Genomic DNA, 21,804 nt, shown 5'->3' on the forward strand with positions numbered 1-21,804 from the left:
GTGAAACTCTCTTTCAGTTGGTGGTGGTGACAGCGGGGAGTATAGATGTGTGTAAATTACTTTAAAAATAAGAACTTGTTTCCTGAAATTGATCTGTAATCAAGTTATGAATTTACATGCAGGAATTCTTTCATTAGTGCCAATACAACATATGAAGATTTGCAAAGTGAGGCCAAGATGAAGGGGCAGAAGATAGTGGCAACAGGGAATGCAGCTGTGAACATTAGCCTGGACCTGTCAGGGCAGGAAGAGTGCACACTAGTAGGTTAGGGGGCCCCAATATGCAAATACGCTGTTCAGACTTACACATTATGGCAAGAGCTCCCTCCACACAACAGAATATAGTTATGCTTTAACCTCCCTGGCGGTAATCCCAAGTCTGGCACGGGCTGGAATTTCAGTACCACAAGCGTTAACCCCGAGCCAGACTCAGGATCGCATCGCTGGATACAGGGAGACTTATCCTGTCCCCTGGATCCAGCGATGTCCTCCCCGCTGTGTGTGTAAGCCGTCCTCACACAGTGCCCGAGTGCCACCGAGCTCCGTTCCCTGCGACGTTACGCCGCACAGGAGCGGAGATCGGTGCCAAATTATAAAAAGTAAAAATACACAATACACACAGATCACAGTACTGTATAAAAAAAATACACAACCCCTTTGTCCCTAGTGGTCTGTCCAGTGCCTTGCATGCACCTTTATATTATGGTAAACAATCCCAGAAGAAAGGGCTCACAGAACTCTCACCTTAAAAAAGGAAAATCAGGCTCATCACAAAATCAGAAGATATCCCACTTCACTCCTCATATTCAGCCACCAGAGGGATCCTTTTACTGTGCCAGATAGGAGATGATTTCTATATTCGGCCACTAGAGGGCCATTAATAGCTCATGTATTATAATGATAACCCAAACGTGATAATCCGTGGTGAATGGCTCAAAAAAAAAAGAGGGGGGGGGGGGGGGGAGAGAGAAAGAGGAGGCTCCAATGGTGTAGTATATTGAGAGTAAAATAATAAATGTATTAATAGAAAAGCATAATCGGACTCTCACATTTTATAAGAAAAAAACACACAGCAAGAAAAGTTAAAATGGTGGCGTGGCATCTTTCCGCCAGTCCTACTGTACTTCCGGTGCGTCCTACGGCCACTCCCTATGCGTTACGTCACGTGGTATGACGTAACGCGTAGGGAGTGGCCGTAGGACGCACCGGAAGTACAGTAGGACTGGCGGAAGACGCCACGCCACCATTTTAACTTTTCTTGCTGTGTGTTTTTTTTCTTATAAAATGTGAGAGTCCGATTATGCTTTTCTATTAATAAATTGATTTTACTCCCAATATACTACACCATTGGAGCCTCCTCTTTCTCTCTCCCCCCCCCCCCCCCTCTTTTTTTGAGCCATTCACCACGGATTATCACGTTTGGGTTATCATTATAATACATGAGCTATTAATGGCCCTCTAGTGGCCGGATATAGAAATCATCTCCTATCTGGCACAGTAAAAGGATCCCTCTGGTGGCTGAATATGAGGAGTGAAGTGGGATATCTTCTGATTTTGTGATGAGCCTGATTTTCCTTTTTTAAGGCGAGAGTTCTGTGAGCCCTTTCTTCTGGGATTGTTTACCACCGTCTGTTCATCCATTTTTCATCGTTGGTGTTTATGATTACATGGACTATTTATTTACACTTACATTGATCTATATACACTTTTTTTGCACTTAGCAATTTCAGGACTTTATTATTTTGGCATATTTTGCGCAGGACTTTTTTCGTTTATCACCGTATTTGGTAGTTTGTGTTCACTATCTTGTCTTGCTCCATTTTTTGCACTTTTTGCACGTGCACTTTGTGATTATTTATTACTTATTTATTTTAGAGGTATTTATATACCCTATTTATATCTTCCACGTAGTAGCGCGAAGGCCTCTTTTTTATATTTTCACCTTTATATTTTAAATACTGTTTTTTTCTGCCTGGAATTTGGAGATTGTTCATAGCAACCAAAAAGTGTCCCTTTATGTCAAAAGTGATTTTAGACCAGCTAGAAAACAGCGATAATAAATTAGAATCACTTGCAGAATTGAGCTATAGCGATTTGTGGGGAGATCCGTCATCAAACACTAAATCTAATGACGGCGACAATTCTGCAAAATTTCAGTGTTTTTGGATTTGATTACATTGAATCATTTTTATTATTATTTGTTATTATTTATAGTTATTTATTATAAACTTTATCATACCCGGGATGTCTACTAGACTCTTGTTTGTGCATATTTAAGTGAGTTATTCCTATAGCCCCATACACACCATCAGATTTTCTGCTGATTTTTGTCTTCAGATTTACCAAAACCATGTAGTGGAAGGGCCTGCTTGATTTCATACAAATCTAAACTTTTAAGGTTTGACCTTATATTATATGGTTTTGGTAAATCTGAAGGCAAAAATCAGCAGAAAATCTGATATTGTGTATGGGGCTTAAGAATTGCAGGCCTGCAATATAAAAACGCCAAATTTCCATGCAAAATAATTGTACCGCTTTCCGCACCTAAAATCAGAAATAATCATACCACCAGGGAGGTTAAGAGTACATTATGATCCCTCATTTCCCTGTAACAAGATAATGGAGGACATTCAAAACCCCATTCAACCTTTGATTTTTAATACTGAACTCAAATTATGTCCCTCCAGCTGTTTTAGAACTACAAGTTCCATTATGCTTCTGGCTCTGGGAGTCATGCTGTGGCTGTCAGTCTTGCAATGTCTCATGGGACTTGTAGTTTTACAAACAACTTGAGGGCCAAAGTTTGCACCCCCCTGACATACTACAGAGTTTAAAGCGGAGCTCCACCCTATTTTTGATGTTCTGCTCAATAAAATGCCATGAATGGGTTTAGTTAAAAACTGATATTTTTTTTTCTTCTGTACCTTTTTTTGCAATGTCCTTCTCTGCTTCCTATCTTATCTGTGGATATGGGCGGGTCAATTGCGGCTATTTCGCAATTTCCTTTTTACCTGCAATGTCTCCTGCGACCTCCTGTCATTATTCCCAGGAGTCATTGCAGGGGCCTGCCACAAGATTTCGATAGAGCCAAGCCGCCCGTTGTGAGCTGTTGACGGCGCTCCGATTACTGCGCATGCGTGAGATCAGGGATACGGGCGGTGCATGCTGGTCGATCAGCAGCACAGTATCCCAGAAGATGATGCCTGTGGGCTTCACATGCCCACAGGCAAGATGACAACCGTCTGTCTGGACTTTTAAAAGTTAATTTAAGATAAAAGGAACATCTAAAAGCAAGAAAAACTAAACAGGTGAGTTATATATTTTAATCACAGAATCTTTGTCATTGTCCCAAAAAAAAAACAAAAAAAACAAAAAAAAAAAAAAAAAAAAAACTTTGTAGGCAGTGGAACCCCGCTTTAAATTTTAGAAATTCACCTACCCCCTCCCCAACCCCAGCAATGTGTAGGGTTTGTCAAGTTCAATTGCTGCTGTATATACCTTACTTGCAGTCATCTGAGATTTGTCCCTTTGTAAAGCTGTGGCAAATACACACCACACGGGGAAAAAAACGAGAGTTAGGCTTACCGGTAACTCTGTTTCTAGGAGTCGTCCAGGACAGCACTAGAGAGATAGGCTCCACCTCCAGAGGCAGGAAACACAAACCAGATCTTTAAAGAGCGGTCTCCGTCCCTTCCCCTTCAGTCTTGTAAACGAGAACTTCCCCGGAAACGGCTTCTGTAACGACAAAAACACTTGTCCAGCATTATAACAGCATATAGGGAGGGAATCCATGCTGTCCTGGATGACTCCTAGAAACAGAGTTACCGGTAAGTCTAACTCTCGTTTTCTCTAGTCGTCTGTCCAGGACAGCACTAGAGAGGATCAACGAGAACTTACCAGATTAGGGGGGGGGGACTACCGCTTGAAGGACCTTTCTCCCAAACGCCTCGTCTTGCGCTGAGATAAGGTCCAATCTGTAATGCTTCATAAACGTCGAGTAGCTTGACCAAGTTGCTGCTCGACAAATTTGTTCTGGTGTTGCTCCAGCTCGCTCTGCCCATGAGGTCGATAACGCCCGTGTGGAGTGAGCCATGGGGGAAAAAGGACATTCCATTTTCATTCCTTTGTCGGCTTCTACAAGAGCTTGTTTGATCCACCTTGCAATTGTATTTTTTGAAGCTTGTGACCCCAATTTTTTACCCTCATGTAAAACAAATAATGCATCTGATTTTCTAATGTTTTTTGACATCTCCAGATATTGTAAGACACAGGCTCTCACATCCAGTTGGCTGAACTCTACCTCCTTAGGATTAGCGGGAGACCCACAGAACGAAGGCAAAACCATTTCCTGTGTTCTGTGGAATTTTGTCACTACTTTGGGTAAAAACCCAGGGTCCGTGCGCAACACCAGCCTATCCTCAAAAACTTGTAAAAACGGCTCTTTCACCGAAAGTGCCTGAAGCTCACTAATGCGTCTGGCTGTGGAAATAGCCACTAGGAACACCGTTTTAAGCGTGATCCATCTCAAGGAAGGTTCTTCTTCCAGAGACTTTTTTACCCAACCCTGTAATACAATTGACAGGTCCCATTTGGGTAAAATTTTGAAAGGAACAGGTTTAATCCTGGTTAACCCCTTAAAAAACCTGCTAACTAGCGGGTCTATCGCCAGAGGTTGATCCAAAAAAACAGACAGGGCCACAATTTGTACCTTTAAGGTACTAATGGCCAGTCCCTTATCCACACCGTCTTGTAAAAATTCCAAGACTGTCGGGATACTTATAGACACCTTTTTAGTGTCCAACCATGAACAAAAAAATTTTCCAGTAATTAACATAAATTGCTTGGGTTACCTTCTTCCTACTAGAAAGAAGTGTTTTAATTACCCTATCCGAGAGTCCCTTAGACTTCAAGAGACTCTCTTCAGACGCCAGGCCGATAATTTTAGGGTCTGTAGTTCTGGTAACAGAACTGGACCCTGGGACAACAGATCCTCTCCCTCGGGCAGTATGAGGGGAGGTTCGTCTGTCAGGCCCAGCAGCACCGAGAACCATGGTCTCTTCGGCCAATACGGAACCACTAGAATCAATGTGGTCCGTTCCTGCAAAAATTTCCTCAGGACTAGAAGAATTAGCTTGAATGGGGGGAAGGCGTAGCAAATGTGAAATGCCCAGCTTTGTGCCAAAGCGTCTATCCCTTTTGCCCCTGCCTCCCTCTCTAGGGAGAAGTATACTGGGACCTGGGTGTTCGCTTTCCTGGCGAACAAGTCCACTTCCGGAAGACCCCATTTGCGCACTAACATCTGGAAAATCTCCCTGTTTAGTGACCATTCTGATTCGTACACCCGGTGTCGACTCAGAAAGTCCGCCAGGTGGTTGTCCACCCCTTTTAGATGGACCGCTGAAACCGATTTTAGGTTTTCTTCTGCCCAATGCATGATCGTACTTGTTAGCTTGATCAAGGACGGGCATCTTGTTCCTCCCTGCTTGTTTAGGTAGGAAACCACCACTATACTGTCCGAGAGAACCTGTACATGGTGGTCCTTCAGATCCCTGGCGAATACCCTTAAGGCTTCCCAGACTGCCTGCAACTCCCTCCAATTGGCTGACCTCTGGGACTGTGTCTTCCCCCAGCATCCTTGGGCTACCTTCGACCCCAAGTGGGCCCCCCAGCCCCAAGCACTGGCATCCGTGGTGATGCGAACAGACACTGGAGGAGACCACCAAAGACCCCGTACTAGGTTCTCTTCTCTCTTCCACCACCAAAGAGACCTTTTGGTCTTTGAGGATAGATGGATAGTCCCGTCCAGGGACTCTTGTGTCCCGTCCGAGCTGCTCAGAATATTGGCCTGGAGACACCTGAAATGAGCTCTTGCCCAAGGAACTGCAGGGATTGTTGCCACCAATAGGCCCAATCCTGCCATAGCTGACCTGACGGAAATTGTCTGATTGGACTGCAAGAAGGTTACCATCTCTTTCACCTTTATCACTTTTTCCCCCGTGAGGAAGACTTTCTGTGATACTGAATCTACCAGAAAACCTAGATACTGTAAGGCCTGTGTTGGTATCAGGTGCGACTTCTCTTGGTTTATCAACCACCCCAGCCTTTTTAGGCAAGAGATAGCTACCCTCAGATCTCCCTGCAGTTGGAGCTTTGAGGGGGCAAAGAATAAAAGGTCGTCCAAGTACGGTATGACAGCGATCCCTTTCAGTCTTAGGGGAGCCAATGCTTCTGCCAGGACCTTGGTGAAAATCCTGGGAGAAGAAGACAGACCGAATGGCAGAGCCCTGAATTGGAGGTATCGAATCTGACTTCCCCAAAGAATCGCTATCCTCAAAATACTTTTGAGAGTCTTCTCGAATCGGGATGTGAAGATACGCGTCCCTTAGATCGAGAGAGGCCATGAAACAATTTGGAGGGAGTACTGATCTCACCGTAAAAAATTGTTTCCATCCGGAATTTCTTGTAAGTTACCCACTTGTTCAGTAACTTCAAATTCAAGATCAACCAGAATTTGCCTGACGGTTTCCTTACTACAAACACGTGTGAATAGAAACCGTGATTTATTTCCTGTGGCGGAACTGGCACTAGAACCCTCTGATCTATTAAATCGCCAATTTGCGACAGCAAAGCTGACGCTTTCTGGGGGTCTTTGGGAGGTTTGGTCAGACACATCCTTGCAGGTGGGACGTGTCTGAACTGTATTTTGTAACCCTCCCTGATGATCCTCAGGATAAAAGGATTTGGGGTAGCGTATTCCCACTGTGGGAGGAACTGCCCCAGTCACCCCCCCACAGGAACCGCGTCACTGGGATTTAGTGTTTTTTTTAGAAGAGGAAAAGAGATTGCTTTTCTGTTTTCCTCCCATCCACTGTTTCTTAGGAGTTGACTCCTTAGAGGTCTGTCCTTGTGACTGTCCCTGCCTTTGAGGACGAAAAAAGCGTTTACCTGTAGTCTTCTTAGATTTGACAGGAAAAGCCTTCTTCTTGTCCGCAGTACGGTCCAGGACTTTCTCAAGGTCCTGTCCGAACAGAAGGTCTCCCTCAAAGGGGATGCCACATAACCTCACTTTTGAGGCCGAGTCTCCCGACCAAGACTTCAGCCAAAGTGCCCTGCGCGATGAATTTACGAGGGCAGCGGTCCTGGCTGACAATTTAACAGACTCCGCAGAGGCATCTGCTATATAGCCTGCTGCTTTATGTAGCATAGGAAGGGAATCCAGAATTTCTTTTCTGGAGGTCCCCCCTTCAAAGTGGCCTTGTAATTGTTCCAGCCAGACCTCCAAGTTGCGAGCCACTATTGTCGTGGCCATTGCAGGTTTTAAGTTATTCATGGTTACTTCCCATGACCTCTTTAACAGTACCTCCATCCTTTTATCCATGGGTTCCTTTAGAACACCCATGTCCTCAAAGGCGAGATCTGTTGACTTTGCACACTGGGAAAAAGCTGCATCTACCTTGGGCACTTTATTCCAAACACAAGAGGGGTCCTCGCTGAAGGGGAATCTCCGCTTCATGCTTTTAGGGAAAAATAACTTTTTCTCTGGCTCCTCCCACTCTTTTTTGATTGAGTCTATCAGTGTGCTATGAACCGGAAAGACCCTAACTGAATCAGTTTTTAGGGTCTGATACATCCGGTCATGCAAGGACAGGGAGACTGGCTCCTCTCTGATTTCGAGCGTCTCATAAATTACCCCCAGTAAGGCATCAACCTCCTCGAGTGAGAGCCTGTATCTGGGAGAGCTTGACCCTTGAACAGGAACATCTCTGGATGATGCCGCCTCACTTAGGCCATCCAGAGAATCAAGTTCCTCCTCCTCCGATTCGTCACCTTCTACTGGGGTGGAAGCAGAGGGAACTGCGGCTGGTTTTGGGGTTTCAAGGTTCGCTAACATTGCTTTGATGGACTCCATTTCTTTCTGTACTCCAGAAATCAAATCCTTACAAGCTCCCGTAGCTTCCTTATAGACCAATTTGTCTATGCATGGTTTACAAAGGGGCTTGGACCATCCTTCTTTTAATTTACTCATACATGAAGGACATCTCTTCTTGCCCCCTGACCTCTCTGGTTCTTTGGGCAGAGCCTAAGGCAAGAGAAGGAGAGAAGAAGGAAGGGAAAAAACAGACAAGCCAACGTCAGCGAAACCTTTAGCAAAATAGGACGCCTTCACCAAACACCTATGTGCACCCCACCAACCGCTAACAGGATTCGCAAGACTCTTTAGTCCGGATCCTGTTTGAGAGAGGGAGGGAGGAAAAATACACCTGGACCATTTCAAAATGCCTATGCATTGATTAGTCCATTACTCCCCCCCCCTCTCTCCCAGCCCTGTAGGTACAAGACACCTCTGTGTTTGCCTACCTGAGCTGGTTCGGCTCCACTGCCACTCTCCACTGCATCCATTTTGATCGGAACACGCCTGGAGGCTTCCCTTCGTAATGGCGATAAAGCGATGCAGCACGAACGCTTGAAGCACACGCCTAACCGCCTGGATCGTAATGGCGATAAAGCGATGCAGCGCGAACGCCTCGTGGCTGCGGCTTTTTAAAATAGCCGCCAAGGTCCCGAACGTCCACGCTCGCCGCGCGACCCGGAACCGGTAGTGGATTGCCGGAAGTCCTCTATCCTCCTCCTGTGATGCACAGGCCGGAACTCGAAGCCTGTGCCCGCCCCCCACCTGACTTCGCGCCCAATTTTGAACCTATTGTCAGGTGGGGAAACGAACGCCCTCCCCGGGCTTCAGAAGGAGAACGCCGGTTCAAAGCTGCAGTCAACCCGACCGGAGGACTTCAAAACGTCCGTTTACCAACAGGTAATCCGAACTCCTTCCCCGTCTCTTATGGGCTATCCCACCGTCAGGGGAAGGAAAGCTCCTGATCCAGCCTCCTCCTCCGGTGGAGGAAACACAAAAGACTGAAGGGGAAGGGACGGAGACCGCCCTTTAAAGATCTGGTTTGTGTTTCCTGCCTCTGGAGGTGAAGCCTATCTCTCTAGTGCTGTCCTGGACAGACGACTAGAGAAAAGTTACTTAAAGTAGAAGTTCAGCCAAAAACTCAAACGTCAAACTCTAAACCAGGGGTGCTCAACCTTTTGAAGAGGAAGGGCCACTTAAGTGACTTGGTAACCGGTCGTGGGCCACAATGAGTGGAGTGGGTGGATGGCATGTCTGTGTCCACTCTGCATTTTGAGAGTGGACACGGATGCAGCCCACAAAACTTTTTAGCGGATCGTATTGGAGGTAGAACACAAGTTAGTTTATGTCTGCCGCTACTTAGAAATGAATGGAGGGTCCAATTGGTCAGACTGACCATGTGAAAGGGGTCCGAGGCTGCTTTCACACTGATGCACTGCGGTTTACCCGCACCACGTGTGCAACGCAGTGTACCTTTGGCTTTCCTTCAGTTTGTAATAGACTTCTATTATATTCTACAGGTTTGGTGCACTTTCAGAAAGCTCACCAAACTCGCAGGTAATAATAGAAGTCTATGGCTCAGTGCAGGTAACCCGCAGGTAAATTGCTCTGCACCTGCGGATCAGTTTGAAAGCAGCCCAGTAACCACTGCAGAAAAGATATGCCCATATATACACTGTGATTTTAGTAATAATCTGACCTTTAATAACAGTATTCTTTCTATTATCTCCCAGAGCAGGAGGTCGCGGGTCACATCAGAGGGCTCCGCGGACCACATGTGGCCCCCGGGCCACTGGTTGGGCACCCCTGCTCTAAACCTACTCGCAAACACATTCTAAAATGAATCTAACGTTGTAAAGCAAAAAACGCTATACATATCTTTTCTGAAGCCGCTCTGGTCAGGTCTCCAGCGACAGATGCTGTGCGCAGCAGGGAACCGACAACAGCTATGAAATTCTTGGGAAGAGACATCACCCACAGAGTTACCATGGGGCTTCCTTTATCGGCTGCTTCTCCTACAGACGCCTATACAGGGAAGCCGCAGCTGACAGCTCAAAGTGGGACCGGAGCGGCTGAAAAAAAGGTACGTATATCGATTTTTGTTTTACAGGGCTAGATAGATAGGTTTTAGAATGTGGCCGAGTATAGTTTTACAGCTAGTTAGTTTTTTTGCTAAACTTCTACTTTAAAGTTGAGTTCCAGTAATTTTTTTTATTAAAAGTCAGCAGCTACAAAAAAGCTACAAAAAGTGTAGCTGCTGACTTAATAAAAACAGCCACTCACCTGTCCCATGGTGCATCGGTGTACTCACCGCAGACGTGTGTCCTCCCTTGGCGGGGCCGGCATCACTACTATGGGAACAGTTTGCGGCTTCACAGCCGGGTGCCCAATACGCATGTGCGAGCCGCGCTGCCCCAAAGTCTGCTATGTCATATGTCCAAGAAGACTTTGGGAGGGAGAGCTTCTGCTACGGACGCCTAAGCGACCAGAATGGAAGTAGAAGCAGGTACCTGTCAAATTCAGGGACCTGCCCCCCCCCCCTCCTCCCCAAAAGCTCAGTTTCACAAACAGGAGGCGGGGAGGAGGCCTTAAAGCAGAAGTTACACTTTTGGGTGGAACTCCGCTTCAGGGAATCTCAGATTTCCTGCATTTGCTGGACCTCTCAGCTGAGACACACTCAAATCTATCGAAAGATTTTGCCCGTCGGATTTTGTCCATTGGATCTTGTTCGAAACTGTTGCATACACACGGTCGGACAAAGTTGTCGAAAAATCCGATCTTTCAGAACGTGATGACGTAATTTTGTTACGATGGGACTACATTCAGGATAGTAGCCAATAGCTTTGATGTAGGAATTTGATCTGAGCATGCGTGGCACTTGGTCCGATCAAAATTCTCTACACATGATCGGAGTATGTCCGATCGGCCCAGTTGGTCGGGAAATATTTCCAACAAGTTGGAAAATTGGGTCCGACGGAATCAGTCCGATGCATACCACACACAGTCTGATTATCCGTCAACACGGTCCGATAGGACACATTCCGAAGGATTCTCCGACCGTGTGTACAAGGGCTAACACTCCTAAACCTTGTGAATGGCCTTCCCAGTTGAAGCTGTTATAGTTGCAAAGGGTGGGCCAACTCAATATTGAACACTATAGACTAAGACGCCATTAAAGTTCATGTGCGTGCAAATGCAGATGTCCCAATACTTTTGGTAATATAGTGTGTGTATAATATATATATATATATATATATATATATATACATACATACATACACACATACGGTATATAGTGCGATATACTCCTCAGTGGTATTATCAATTGCATCATATTTCCCACACAGGGATGTCAGCAATATACAGCATCAATTCAATACAAACTGTTCAGCCTCCCGGCCATTTGTTTCTCTCAGGCTGCCAGCCTTGTCAGAATGTCTCTCCTTGAGTGTAGAACAAACATTTGGCCGACATGCTGCTACCCATTGTCTTTGTCAGATGTCTGGCTGTAGAAGGCACCTGCCACACTGTAGATCCTGACATGCACACGTTGCCCTTGTAGCTGTTTATCTTCTGAACAGGGAGCTTCCTTGTTCCTAGGTGGAGACCTCCTGGCTGGAGCCCACACCTGTCTTGACGGAAGCCCTAATCTATGCTCAAGCCTATGATAAGGACTGCGTGCACATGGACACATACCCTGCTGGTCTTCAGCAAGACCTGGACACTGGGTGGAGATTCCTTCCCCTCCCATCTCAAAGCACTTGAATAACGCCAAACTACAGAGGCCAATCTGGGAATAACAAAATACTAAGAAAGCTCTAAAAAAACAAAAAAATAAAAACCCACACAACAACTAATCGATAATCCAGAGTCCTGCACCTGCGTACTTGCAAACCCTGTGTCTATTCTACAACAATTTTCACAGTGGTGGGGTCTTACACAGAAAAGAGAAAAAAAAATTACCTGTTTTGCACAGCTTTCATGAGATGGTACATGTCAACTTCTTGTTTTCTAAGAGGGCCAAATGTAGATATGGTTTGTACATGACCAGAGCCAGTAGCATTGCCATGAAATGTTCCAACATCAGCATTTATGTTAGCCTTTAGTACATCTCCAGATGTTCCTTCATATTTCACAAATTCAGACTCAACTACCACTGAAAGATAAATGGATAAATACAGTGGGCTATATGGCTGAAGAAGAAGAAAAAAAAGACACAGAACACTTGCACTTTAAGACATTTTTCCTAAAACAAATCTCTTTCAACATCCATATCGAGTTACCATACACGAGGAAATTGGTTTAAGACAGTGTAGGGATATACCCTTTACTCTAGTGTTTGGCCATTGATCTCTGTCTCGATTTTATCCATCTCTTGATTTTGAATAATTGCAAATTGTTTACTTTCATTGCCTGTAAGGGTTCTGCTCTTTCATTCGGCTGTTTCTCCTGTCCAGTTGTTTACATGAATATTTGCATAACATTAATTCGTTTTTTCAAATTGGGATGGACATGGTGCCCGTGGGTCTGTTTGACCATATCTTGTTTTTACAACGGGCTTCTGGATACCTTTTGGGTACGTGTATCATTTCATGTATTCCAATGAGGATCAGAGTTTACAGCCGAGGAACAAGTTCAACCTAAGATTGCTATGCGAATTCAGTGGTCTTATATTCAATGTGTTTTTTAACTTTGAAACATAATGGCTTTTTCTGTTTTATGTGTAATATGGGGTCATCTATCATCAATTTATTGCTTTTAGTTTTTTTTACTAACTTCATATTTAATCTGATCGTGCGATCTGCCCGTTTAGGTTTGGCTGTGCTTACTACCGATAATTGCTTAGGGTCAGCCCGTGTATGTGAGGAGATGTTGACAAATGATGATCATTGCTCGTTTGACATGTGGGGATCTCCAGACATGTGAACAACCTATTTTAATTTTAATATGCCTCATTCTCAGTCAATATATAACATACTATCACTCCGTAGTCTACATTTTGATTAACATCTAATGAATGGGACTTCAGAGACATGTTAAGTCACATTTGTTAATTTGGGATTTTTCTCACTGACTTTATTTAGAGATTTAATATAGGGATCACATGTGTGGAGATTCCATAGTAATGGGCTACCAGCCGTCACAGGTTCTCATTATTGACTATATGATCACATGATATCACCTATCTAGTATATTTGTTCCTCACTTAGAACAACAACTAGCTATGAGTAAGCGCTAATTTTAGCGTGAAACGCGTCAACATTTTTGTTCTATTTTTCTCCTTTGTTGCTGTGATTCGTATGATGTGAATTTTTACTTGGAAAAATAAAGGCACAATTCACTTTTGATTTGATCCGGAGTGCGGCTGTCCAAAGTTTTTTCTTCCTTCATCCTATTGTTTTACTGATATTGAGTTTTGGTTGCTCTGTGAGCAAGAGAAAATCCTGTTTTTTATTTTTGTTATGGGTTATTGCCAATTGGTTTGTTAAGTGATGTGTCTTTGCAAGCCGCTTGGCTGTGGGCGCTTTCAGCTTAATTGAGGTATATGTGGACACTTCTGGGATTTGTCCAGAAAAGTGTTGCTTCACATTGGTTTTGCATCATGTGATGCGGCTCTTTGTTATGGCAACTGGCTTGCACTATATAAAATCGGTGTCTACGTAATTTCCGTATCCGCTGACAAAGTCCCACACACTGAGACGTAACACTTACGAATGGACAGGCGGAAGTCACGTGACGTCACCAGTGACGATCGCCGACTTGTTGTATACACGCTTGAATACCAGGCACTGGGTTTCTGTGCCCAACTTGTAAGTTCTACTCTAATTTTAAAATAAAAGTCTATGCTTGCAGAGAGCACTATATATGTTTTATTTTGCATGTCTACGGTGGCTCAGGAGCTTCATTCATCCAATATTTGGGCACCTGTACTGCTTATCAGGAGGTATCTCTCAGGATCTGAAGCTTCTTTGGCTGACCGCTGTTACATCAATATACCCTATAAGGCAAAGCGTGTGTGACCCTCTAATCAAGGCTCTACACTGGGAAGTGAGCGGCCATTTTTTACATTGGTGGAGGTTTACCCACAGAGTCACCTGCATGTTTACTATATCTGGCACCACTAAAGACATCACACAGTGGTGTATTTTGATATATGGACTTATCAGCGCTGCACTATTTACATTTTTACTGTATGGGATTTGAATAATTGACCTAGAGTATTCAGCAGCTTTAAAGAGGATTAATATTATTGCGTTGGTTGTTTTTTCTACATTTAGTTTGGTTCTGCCAACTAAAAATGTTGGAAAAGGTGTTGGGGGGGGGGGGGATAACTAATTATGAGCAGGTTCCTTGTTAGGAGAACTAGGAGATAATAAAATATGTAGGAATGTAGTACTCTTCATCAAGTATTTCCAGTAATTTCCTGATCCTATGGTCAAGGTCGAGGCCACTGTTCACCTGCAGTACTATAAAGATGGTTTGTACAATTTCCAAAAAATACCAGTTTGGGACAGTTCCATACCATATAAATGAAGGTTCATTTGGGACAGTCAGGATTATCTCTACTGCCCCACCTATATAATTTTTCAGGGTTCCATAATACTCAGTAAAATAAAGCGATTGTAAAGGCTCTTTTTTTTAACCACTTCCGGACCTCCCACCGTCGTTATCCTCCTTAAAAGTACCGACTTATATCTTTGCTACGGCAGCAGCTAGCTGCCATAACCCGGTTATCCTCCTTTTCAGCGGGCGGTCCGGTTTAAGATAAAAGTGGTCTTATTGGTGGCGGGAGAGGGGGGCCACCACTCCCGCCGCAATCCAGTGCCCTCCGCTGCTTACCGCAGCCGTAGGCAGAGGCGGAGGCGATCGCGTCTGTCCCCTGCCTGGGTATGGAGAAGAGTGAGGGGAAGATGGCCGTCTCCATATCACTGCAGGGCGGAAGAGACGTCAAAACGTCACTTTCACCCAAGGCCCTTTTTTTTTTTTTAAATGACAATTTTTTTTTCTTTATTGCATTTTAATGTAAATATGAGATCTGAGGTCTTTTTGACGCCAGATCTCATATTTAAGAGGTCCTGTCATGCTATTTTCTATTAAAAGGGATGTTTACATTCCTTGCAATAGAAAAAAAAAAAAAGTGACTTTTTTTTTTAAAACAGTGTAAAAATGTAAAATTAAAAAGGTAAAATAAAAATTAAAATTTTTTTTAATGTGCCCCGTCCCAACAAGCTTGCGCGCAGAAGCGAATGCATATGCGACTAGCGCACACATATGAAACTGGTGTTCAAACCACACGTGAGGCATCGACACGATCGGTAGAGTGAGAGCAATAATTCTAGCCCTAGACCTCCTCTGCAACTTGAAACATGTCTATGGGGATTTTTAAGGGTAAAAGTTTGGGGCCATTCCACGAGCGGGTACAATTTTGAAACGTGACATGTTGGGAATCAATTTACTCGGCATAACGTTATCTTTCACAATATGAAAAAAAATTAGGCTAACTTTACTGTCTTATTTTTTTTCATTCAAAAAAGTGTATTTTTTCCAAAAAAAAAGTGCGCTTGTAAGACCGCTGCGCAAATACGGTGTGACAGAAAGTATTGCAACAACCGCCATTTTATTTACTAGGGCGTTAGGAAAAAAATGTATAATGTTTGGGGGTTTTAAGTAATTTTATAGCAAAAAAAACTGTTTTTAACTTGTAAACAACAAATCTCAGAAAGAGGCTCGTTCCTTAAGTGGTTAAAATAACAAATATGTTATACTTACCTCCTCTGTGCAATTGGTTTTGCACAGAGCAGCCCGGATCCTCCTGCTGTCGGGTCTCTCTTCGCTGCTCCTAGCCCCTCCCTCATTTGCGTGCCCTTCAGCCAGCAGTTTGCTACAGGGGCACCCAAGCCGAGTCAGAGCTCTGTGTATCCATTTAGACATGAAGCCCCGACCTGGACTTGCCCCCTCTCTCCCATGATTAACTGACTGACTTTGGCAGCTGCAGGATCCAATTGCACCACTGCTTTATCTCAGCCAATCAGAAGGAGTGTCCTGGATGGCTGCGGGGATCGCGGACATTGCTGGAGAGAGAAGGGGCTCAGGTAGATAATTATGGGGGGGGGGGGGGGTTTATCCTAATTCCTAATGCATAGAACGCATTAAGTTAAAAAAAAAAACCTTCTGCCTTTACAACACCTTTAACCAATTCCCGACCGGCGCACGACAATGTACGTTGGCAGAATAGCACGGGCAGGCAAACTGGCGTACAGGTACGTCCAGTTGAAATTGCCACCCTGCCATCACGTGCGCGCGTGCCAGTCAGGACCCCCGTGAGTCCGGTCGCGGGTCCCACGGACTCGATCGCCGCGGGGATACCCACGATTGTCTCACTGGGAGATGCCGATGTAAACAGCATCTCCCCGTTCTGCCTAGCAACAAGTGACACCGATATCTGCTCCCTGTGATTGGAGCAGAGATCAGTATTCACTAACACACAGCCCAACCCCCCACAGTTGGTAACACAAATCTAGGACACACTTAACCCCTACACTGCCACCCCCTGGTGAACCCCTTCACTGCCAGTGTCATTTACACAGGAATCAGTGCATTTAAATGAAATATTTGTATAGCGCACAACGCGAACTGAATCGCCTCAAGGAGCTGTGACAAGCTTTGATCATCAGCTAGAAGAGGAAGGTCTTGCGTTTTTTCCTAAAAGCCAGGTGGTTTTCTTCCAGGCGGATGTTGGTTGGTAGAACATTCCATAGCCTTGGTCCTTAGATTTGTACCGGGCTTTGGGCACGAGGAGGAGGTTTCTGTTGGCTGATCGAAGACTGCGGTTTGGTGTGTAATGATTTTCTCAGCTAGGTATTGCGGAGCTTCTCTATGCACGCATTTGTGGGTGAGGCAGAGGGTCTTGAATGTGATCCGATTTTTTTATGGCAAGCCAATGTAGGTTCCTCAGGGAAGGGGAGATTGATTCCCTTTTTTTTTTTTTTTTATTACTGTTATCAGCCTTGCCGCCATGTTTTGGATCAGATGTAATCGCGCAAGTTGATACTGTGGTAATCCTATGTAAAGCGAGTTTGTGTAGTCCAGTCGTGAACTAACGATTGTTCCAACTACCACTGCTTTGTCATTCTTTGGGATAAAAGGGATGAGTCTGCGAAGCATGTGTAGCAGATGGTGAGATCCACTGACTACTGCTCCCATTTGTGCATCCATTGACATTTGTGAGTCTAAAATAACCCTGAGACTCTTGGCCTTGGTCTTTGGGGAGATGGTCTGCCCAAAGACGGTGGAGTCCAGGAGGTTTTGGTTACGGAATTATGATTTGGGCGTAAGATAAGAAGCTCTGTCTTTGATTCGTTGAGTTTGAGGGAGTTGGTGGTCATCAAGTCTTCTACTGAATTGAGGCAGTTTTCAAGTTGTTGGTGGTGATCTTTTTGTCCAGTGATACGGAAATAAAATTGCGTGTCGTCAGCGTATGAGTGGAAGCAAAGGTCTGAAAGTCTGATGATTTGGAGGAGTGGGCGGATGTAAATGTTGAAGAGAACTGGTGACAAAGGTGATCCTTGAGGGACTCCGCAGGTGACTGCCCGGGATTCAGAGAAGAATTTTCCTAGTTTCACTGTCTGTGAACAATTTCCTAGGAAGGACGCGAACCATTGGAGATCTAAGTCTTGGACTCCGGCTACTTCTGTGAGGCGGACGAGTAGAGTAGAGTATTGTGGTCTACTGTATCAAACGCTGCACTGAGGTCTAACAGTACGAGGAGACATGACTCTGTCGTCCGCTGCTTCGAGGGCGTCGTCCCAAATCTTAAGGAGTGCCGTTTCTGTTCCATGACCTGAGCGGAAGCCTGATTGAAGTGGGTCCAGGAGTTTGTGTGTATCCAGATGGAGTTGTAACTGTTGTGCTACAGCTTTCTCCATGATCTTGGAAATGGTGTTAAGGCTTGTAATTGGCCTACGGTTATTAGGGTCCTGAGGGTCCAGGTTAGGTTTCTTTAGCAGAGGCTTGAAGATGCCTTGTTTGAAGGTGCTGGGAACGATCCCTTCTTGGAATGATCGGTTTATGAGGTGCGTTATAGTGGGAGCCAAGATGTCGGAACATTCTTTCAGTAGTTTTGTGGTGATGATGTAAATTGGTGAGGTAATGTCACAAAGTTTATTGATGATGTTTTTTGTGGTGCCCGCGGTAATTGGGGTCAGTGAAAATTTCGGCGGTTGTGGAATGTTGGTGTAGATATCCTCTTTATGTTTTTGATGGCTAAGGTTAGATGTTTTCTTCTGACAAATGGTTTACCTGATGGTTTTGACTTTATCGATGAAAAAATCCAACAGTTTGTCACAGTAATCTTGGGATTTATTTGCTGGGGGCTCTAGGCATACCGGGTTCATTGACTATTTTAAACAGTTCCAGCCGGCGGTTTAAGGCCGTTGAGATTGCATACAAGAAGTGATCCTTTTTAGCTTTGAAGATTGCTTTGCGATAATTCTCTGTGAGACCTTTGTAGTTAAAGTGGCTTTCCTCGGTGGGATTTCTTCTCCATGTTCTTTCCGCTCTTCTGCGTTCTTGCTTTAGTAGGGAGAGGGAGCCATTAAACCAACCAGAGTTTTTCTTCCTGATGAGAGCCCTGCGTTTTGGGGCTACCGAGTCTGCTGATTGCATTAATGCCTTGTTCAGGGAGTTGAGTGTTTGCTCCGCAGAGTGGCTTAAGGTCATTGTAGTTATCTTATTGGATAGAGTGGTTTTGAAGGATTCGGAGTATAGTTTTTTCTGTGATCTGGTCCAGTGCATTGTTGTTGCAGGCTTCCATTTTTCGTGGGTGATGTTGGAGGAGATTTTGAATTTGATGGCGTGGTGGTCTGTCCATGGCAATGTTATGTTGTCGAGTATGTTGTCAATGTTTTGTTTGAAAATGAGGTCCAGGGTGTGTCCTGACCCATGCTTGGGAGTCTTTATCAGTTGCTGGAGACCCAATTCTTCCAGTTGATTGATGCAGGCGTTTGCGACAGGGTCTTTGGGCTCGTTTACCCAGAGGTTGAAATCTCAGAGTACATTTCTATAGCACCGATTGCTGTATAAATGACAATGGCCCCAAAAATGTGTCAAGAATGTCCGATGTGTCCACCATAATGTCTCAGTCACAATTACTTGTAAAAAAAATAAAAAAAATTATTATTAATAAAAATGCAATAAAACTATCCCCTATTTTGTAAACGCTATAAATTTTGCGCAAACCAATCAATCGCTTATTGCGATTTTTTTTACCAAAAATATGTAAAAGAATACGTATTGGCCTAAACGGAGGAAAAAAATGTTTTTTTTATATATTTTTTGGGTGATATTTATTATAGCAAAAAGTAAAAAATAGCAGAAAATTTATATCAAATACTTACAGTAATTTTCCTTTCCTGATGGACTCCATGGCAGCCTACGTATGGGTTAATCCTGCCTCTCATACCTCATAGGACCCCACTCCCATAAATCTTTGCTTCTGTACAGAGACTGTGTTCCGTAATCTAGCCTACTCCAGCAAATGGGAGGGAACTCCTGCTGCCATGGATTCCATCAGGAAAGGAAAATTACGGTAAGTATTTGATATAAATTTTCAGTTTTTCCTGAGAGACTCCATAGCAGCCTACGTATGGGAAATAACTAGTCATACACACCCGGGTGGGAAATTGCTGGTTAACGAAAAAAAAGGTTTAATTGGCACCGTCAACAGATAAGACATGTAAACCAAAATTAACCAAAGATAAAGAAGCCGGCTCAACACAATAATGTGCCATAAAGGTATTAATTGATGACCATGAGGCCGCTTTACAGATCACTTCCGGAGAAACATGACGAGCAGCCACCCATGATGTGGAAACGCTCCTGGTAGAATAAGCCGTCACCGCCTCCGGAGGAGCCAAACCCTTAGCTTTATAAGCCCCTTGAATAGCCTGAACAATCCAAGCTGCAATGGTTCTTGAAGAAGCACGCAATCCCTTATTCTTTCCATGAAAGTAAACAAAAAGATGATCAGAAATCCGAAAGGGAGCTGTGGTTTCTAAGTATTGTTTTAGAACTTCAACATCTAAAGGATGAATGGTAGAATCTTCGGAAGTCCGAAAAGTTGCAAGAAACAATCTCCTGGTTCTCATGAAATACAGATGTGACCTTAGGATTTGACCCCAACATGGGAACCAAGACCACATGATCCAGAAAGAACGTCAGAAAAGGTTCTTTGCAACCCAGAGAGCTGATCTCGGAGATCCTCTTGGCCGATGTTATGGCCACCAGGAAGGCAGCTTTGAGAGAAAGATCCTTAATAGATAATTGAACCATATGCTCAAGTCTTTCCTCTGAAAAGAAATCCAGGACAAAAGGAAGATACCACTTGGAGAATCTTGTTTTTTTCTGGGGTCTGAGTCTTATTGCTCCTCTGAAAAACTGTCCGATAAGACGGTGTTTGGCCCAGGAGACGCCAGTAAATGCCGAAATTTGAACACGTAAGGAACTCACTGATAGGGATAGGTCTAGTCCTGTCTGTAGGAAACCCAAAATGTCTTGAATCTTCAGATCACTACAGGAACCGCCAGTGGAAGAAATATAATCAGCAAACTTTGCCCAAATTCTTTCATAGACCTCATTAGTACCCGGCCTTCTAGCGTTCAGTAGAGTAGCGATAGCGGTACTTGGACACCCTAATGCTTCCAACCTTCCCCTTTCAAGAACCAGACCATCAGATGAAGATGGGACGGGCATGGGTGAAGAGATGTTCCCTGCAGCAGGAGATCTGCCCTGGAAGGGAGAGGAACTGGATCCCGAAAACTCAGCTGCCTTAGGAGCAGAAACCACGGCCTGTTGGGCCAAAATGGAGCAACTGTCACCACCTCGACTTTCTCCCACCTGAGTCTTGAAAGGAATCGCAGGATGACCGGAACTGGGGGAAAGGCATAAGCTGTGCGAAACCTCCATTGATCCGTCAGTGCATCCATACCGAAGGCCTGGGGACAATGACACCTCGTATAATATTTCTCCAGCTTGAAATTGCACGGGGAGGCAAACAGGTCTACTTCTGGCAAGATCCCCAGAGACAGAATCCATGTGAATACCTCGGGATGGAGAGACCACTCGTTGTCCAGGGAGAACCTCGAGAGGAAGTCCGCCTGGACATTCTGAATTCCGGGGAGGTAAACCGCCGTCAGATTTGCCAAGTTCATCTGAGCCCAGGACATGATCGGGCTTACTTCCTTCAGCAGAGAGAGAGACTGCGGGTGCCCCCTTGTCTCTTGATATAAGATACTGCTGTTGTGTTGTCCAGCCTTAGGAGAACCGAGGCCCCCTAAATCAGGTGAGGAAAAGCTTGAAGAGCACGGAGAGCAGCACAAAGCTCTAAAACATTCGAGACTACGTCTCGGGCTGGAAAATCCCATACGCCTTGGGCTATTTCTGACAGACACAGGGCGCCCCAGCCCCTGTTGCTGGCGTCCGTCGTTACCGTGATCCAAGAGACGGGAGCTATGGAATAGCAATTGAGGAGGTTCTTTCGTTGAAGCCACCAGAAGAGACTCTCCCGCATGGAGGGGCTTATCCTGACAAGATGGTCCCGAGACCCTGGGTCCCACTGTAGAAGAAAACCCTTCTGAAAGGGACACATCCTCCATTGTGCCCACTTTATTATGGGGGCTGTGGATACCATGGTGCCAATTATCTTGAGGCACTGCGAGGCTCTGTGGAGAATGCAATGCAAGCTGAATCCTGCCTCGGATCACTGGAATTTTCTCCACCGGCAGGGAAATGGTACTCTTTACCGTGTTGAACTGGGCTCCGAGGAAAATTAGAGATCGAGTTGGATCCAAATGACTTTTTCCCCATTCAACAGCCAACCGAATTCCGTGAGTGTAGAG

The 21,804-nt window shown here is 44.8% G+C and overlaps 1 protein-coding gene across 2 annotated transcripts in view; it reads right to left on the reverse strand.

The window, feature by feature from the left end:
* The window catches only part of GSDME (gasdermin E), a 359,256-nt gene that overhangs the window by 278,153 nt on the left and 59,299 nt on the right, over nt 1-21,804 (reverse strand). For both annotated transcript variants that reach the window (XM_077491303.1, XM_077491304.1), the window contains exon 3: nt 11,873-12,065. In XM_077491303.1, the coding sequence (XP_077347429.1) occupies nt 11,873-12,065 (193 nt within the window). The remainder of the gene's footprint in view (nt 1-11,872; nt 12,066-21,804) is intronic.

Source organism: Lithobates pipiens, unplaced genomic scaffold, assembly GCF_037356315.1.
Source record: "Lithobates pipiens isolate NorthernLeopardFrog02 unplaced genomic scaffold, aLitPip1_a1.2 Scaffold_19, whole genome shotgun sequence".
Taxonomy (NCBI): domain Eukaryota; kingdom Metazoa; phylum Chordata; class Amphibia; order Anura; family Ranidae; genus Lithobates; species Lithobates pipiens.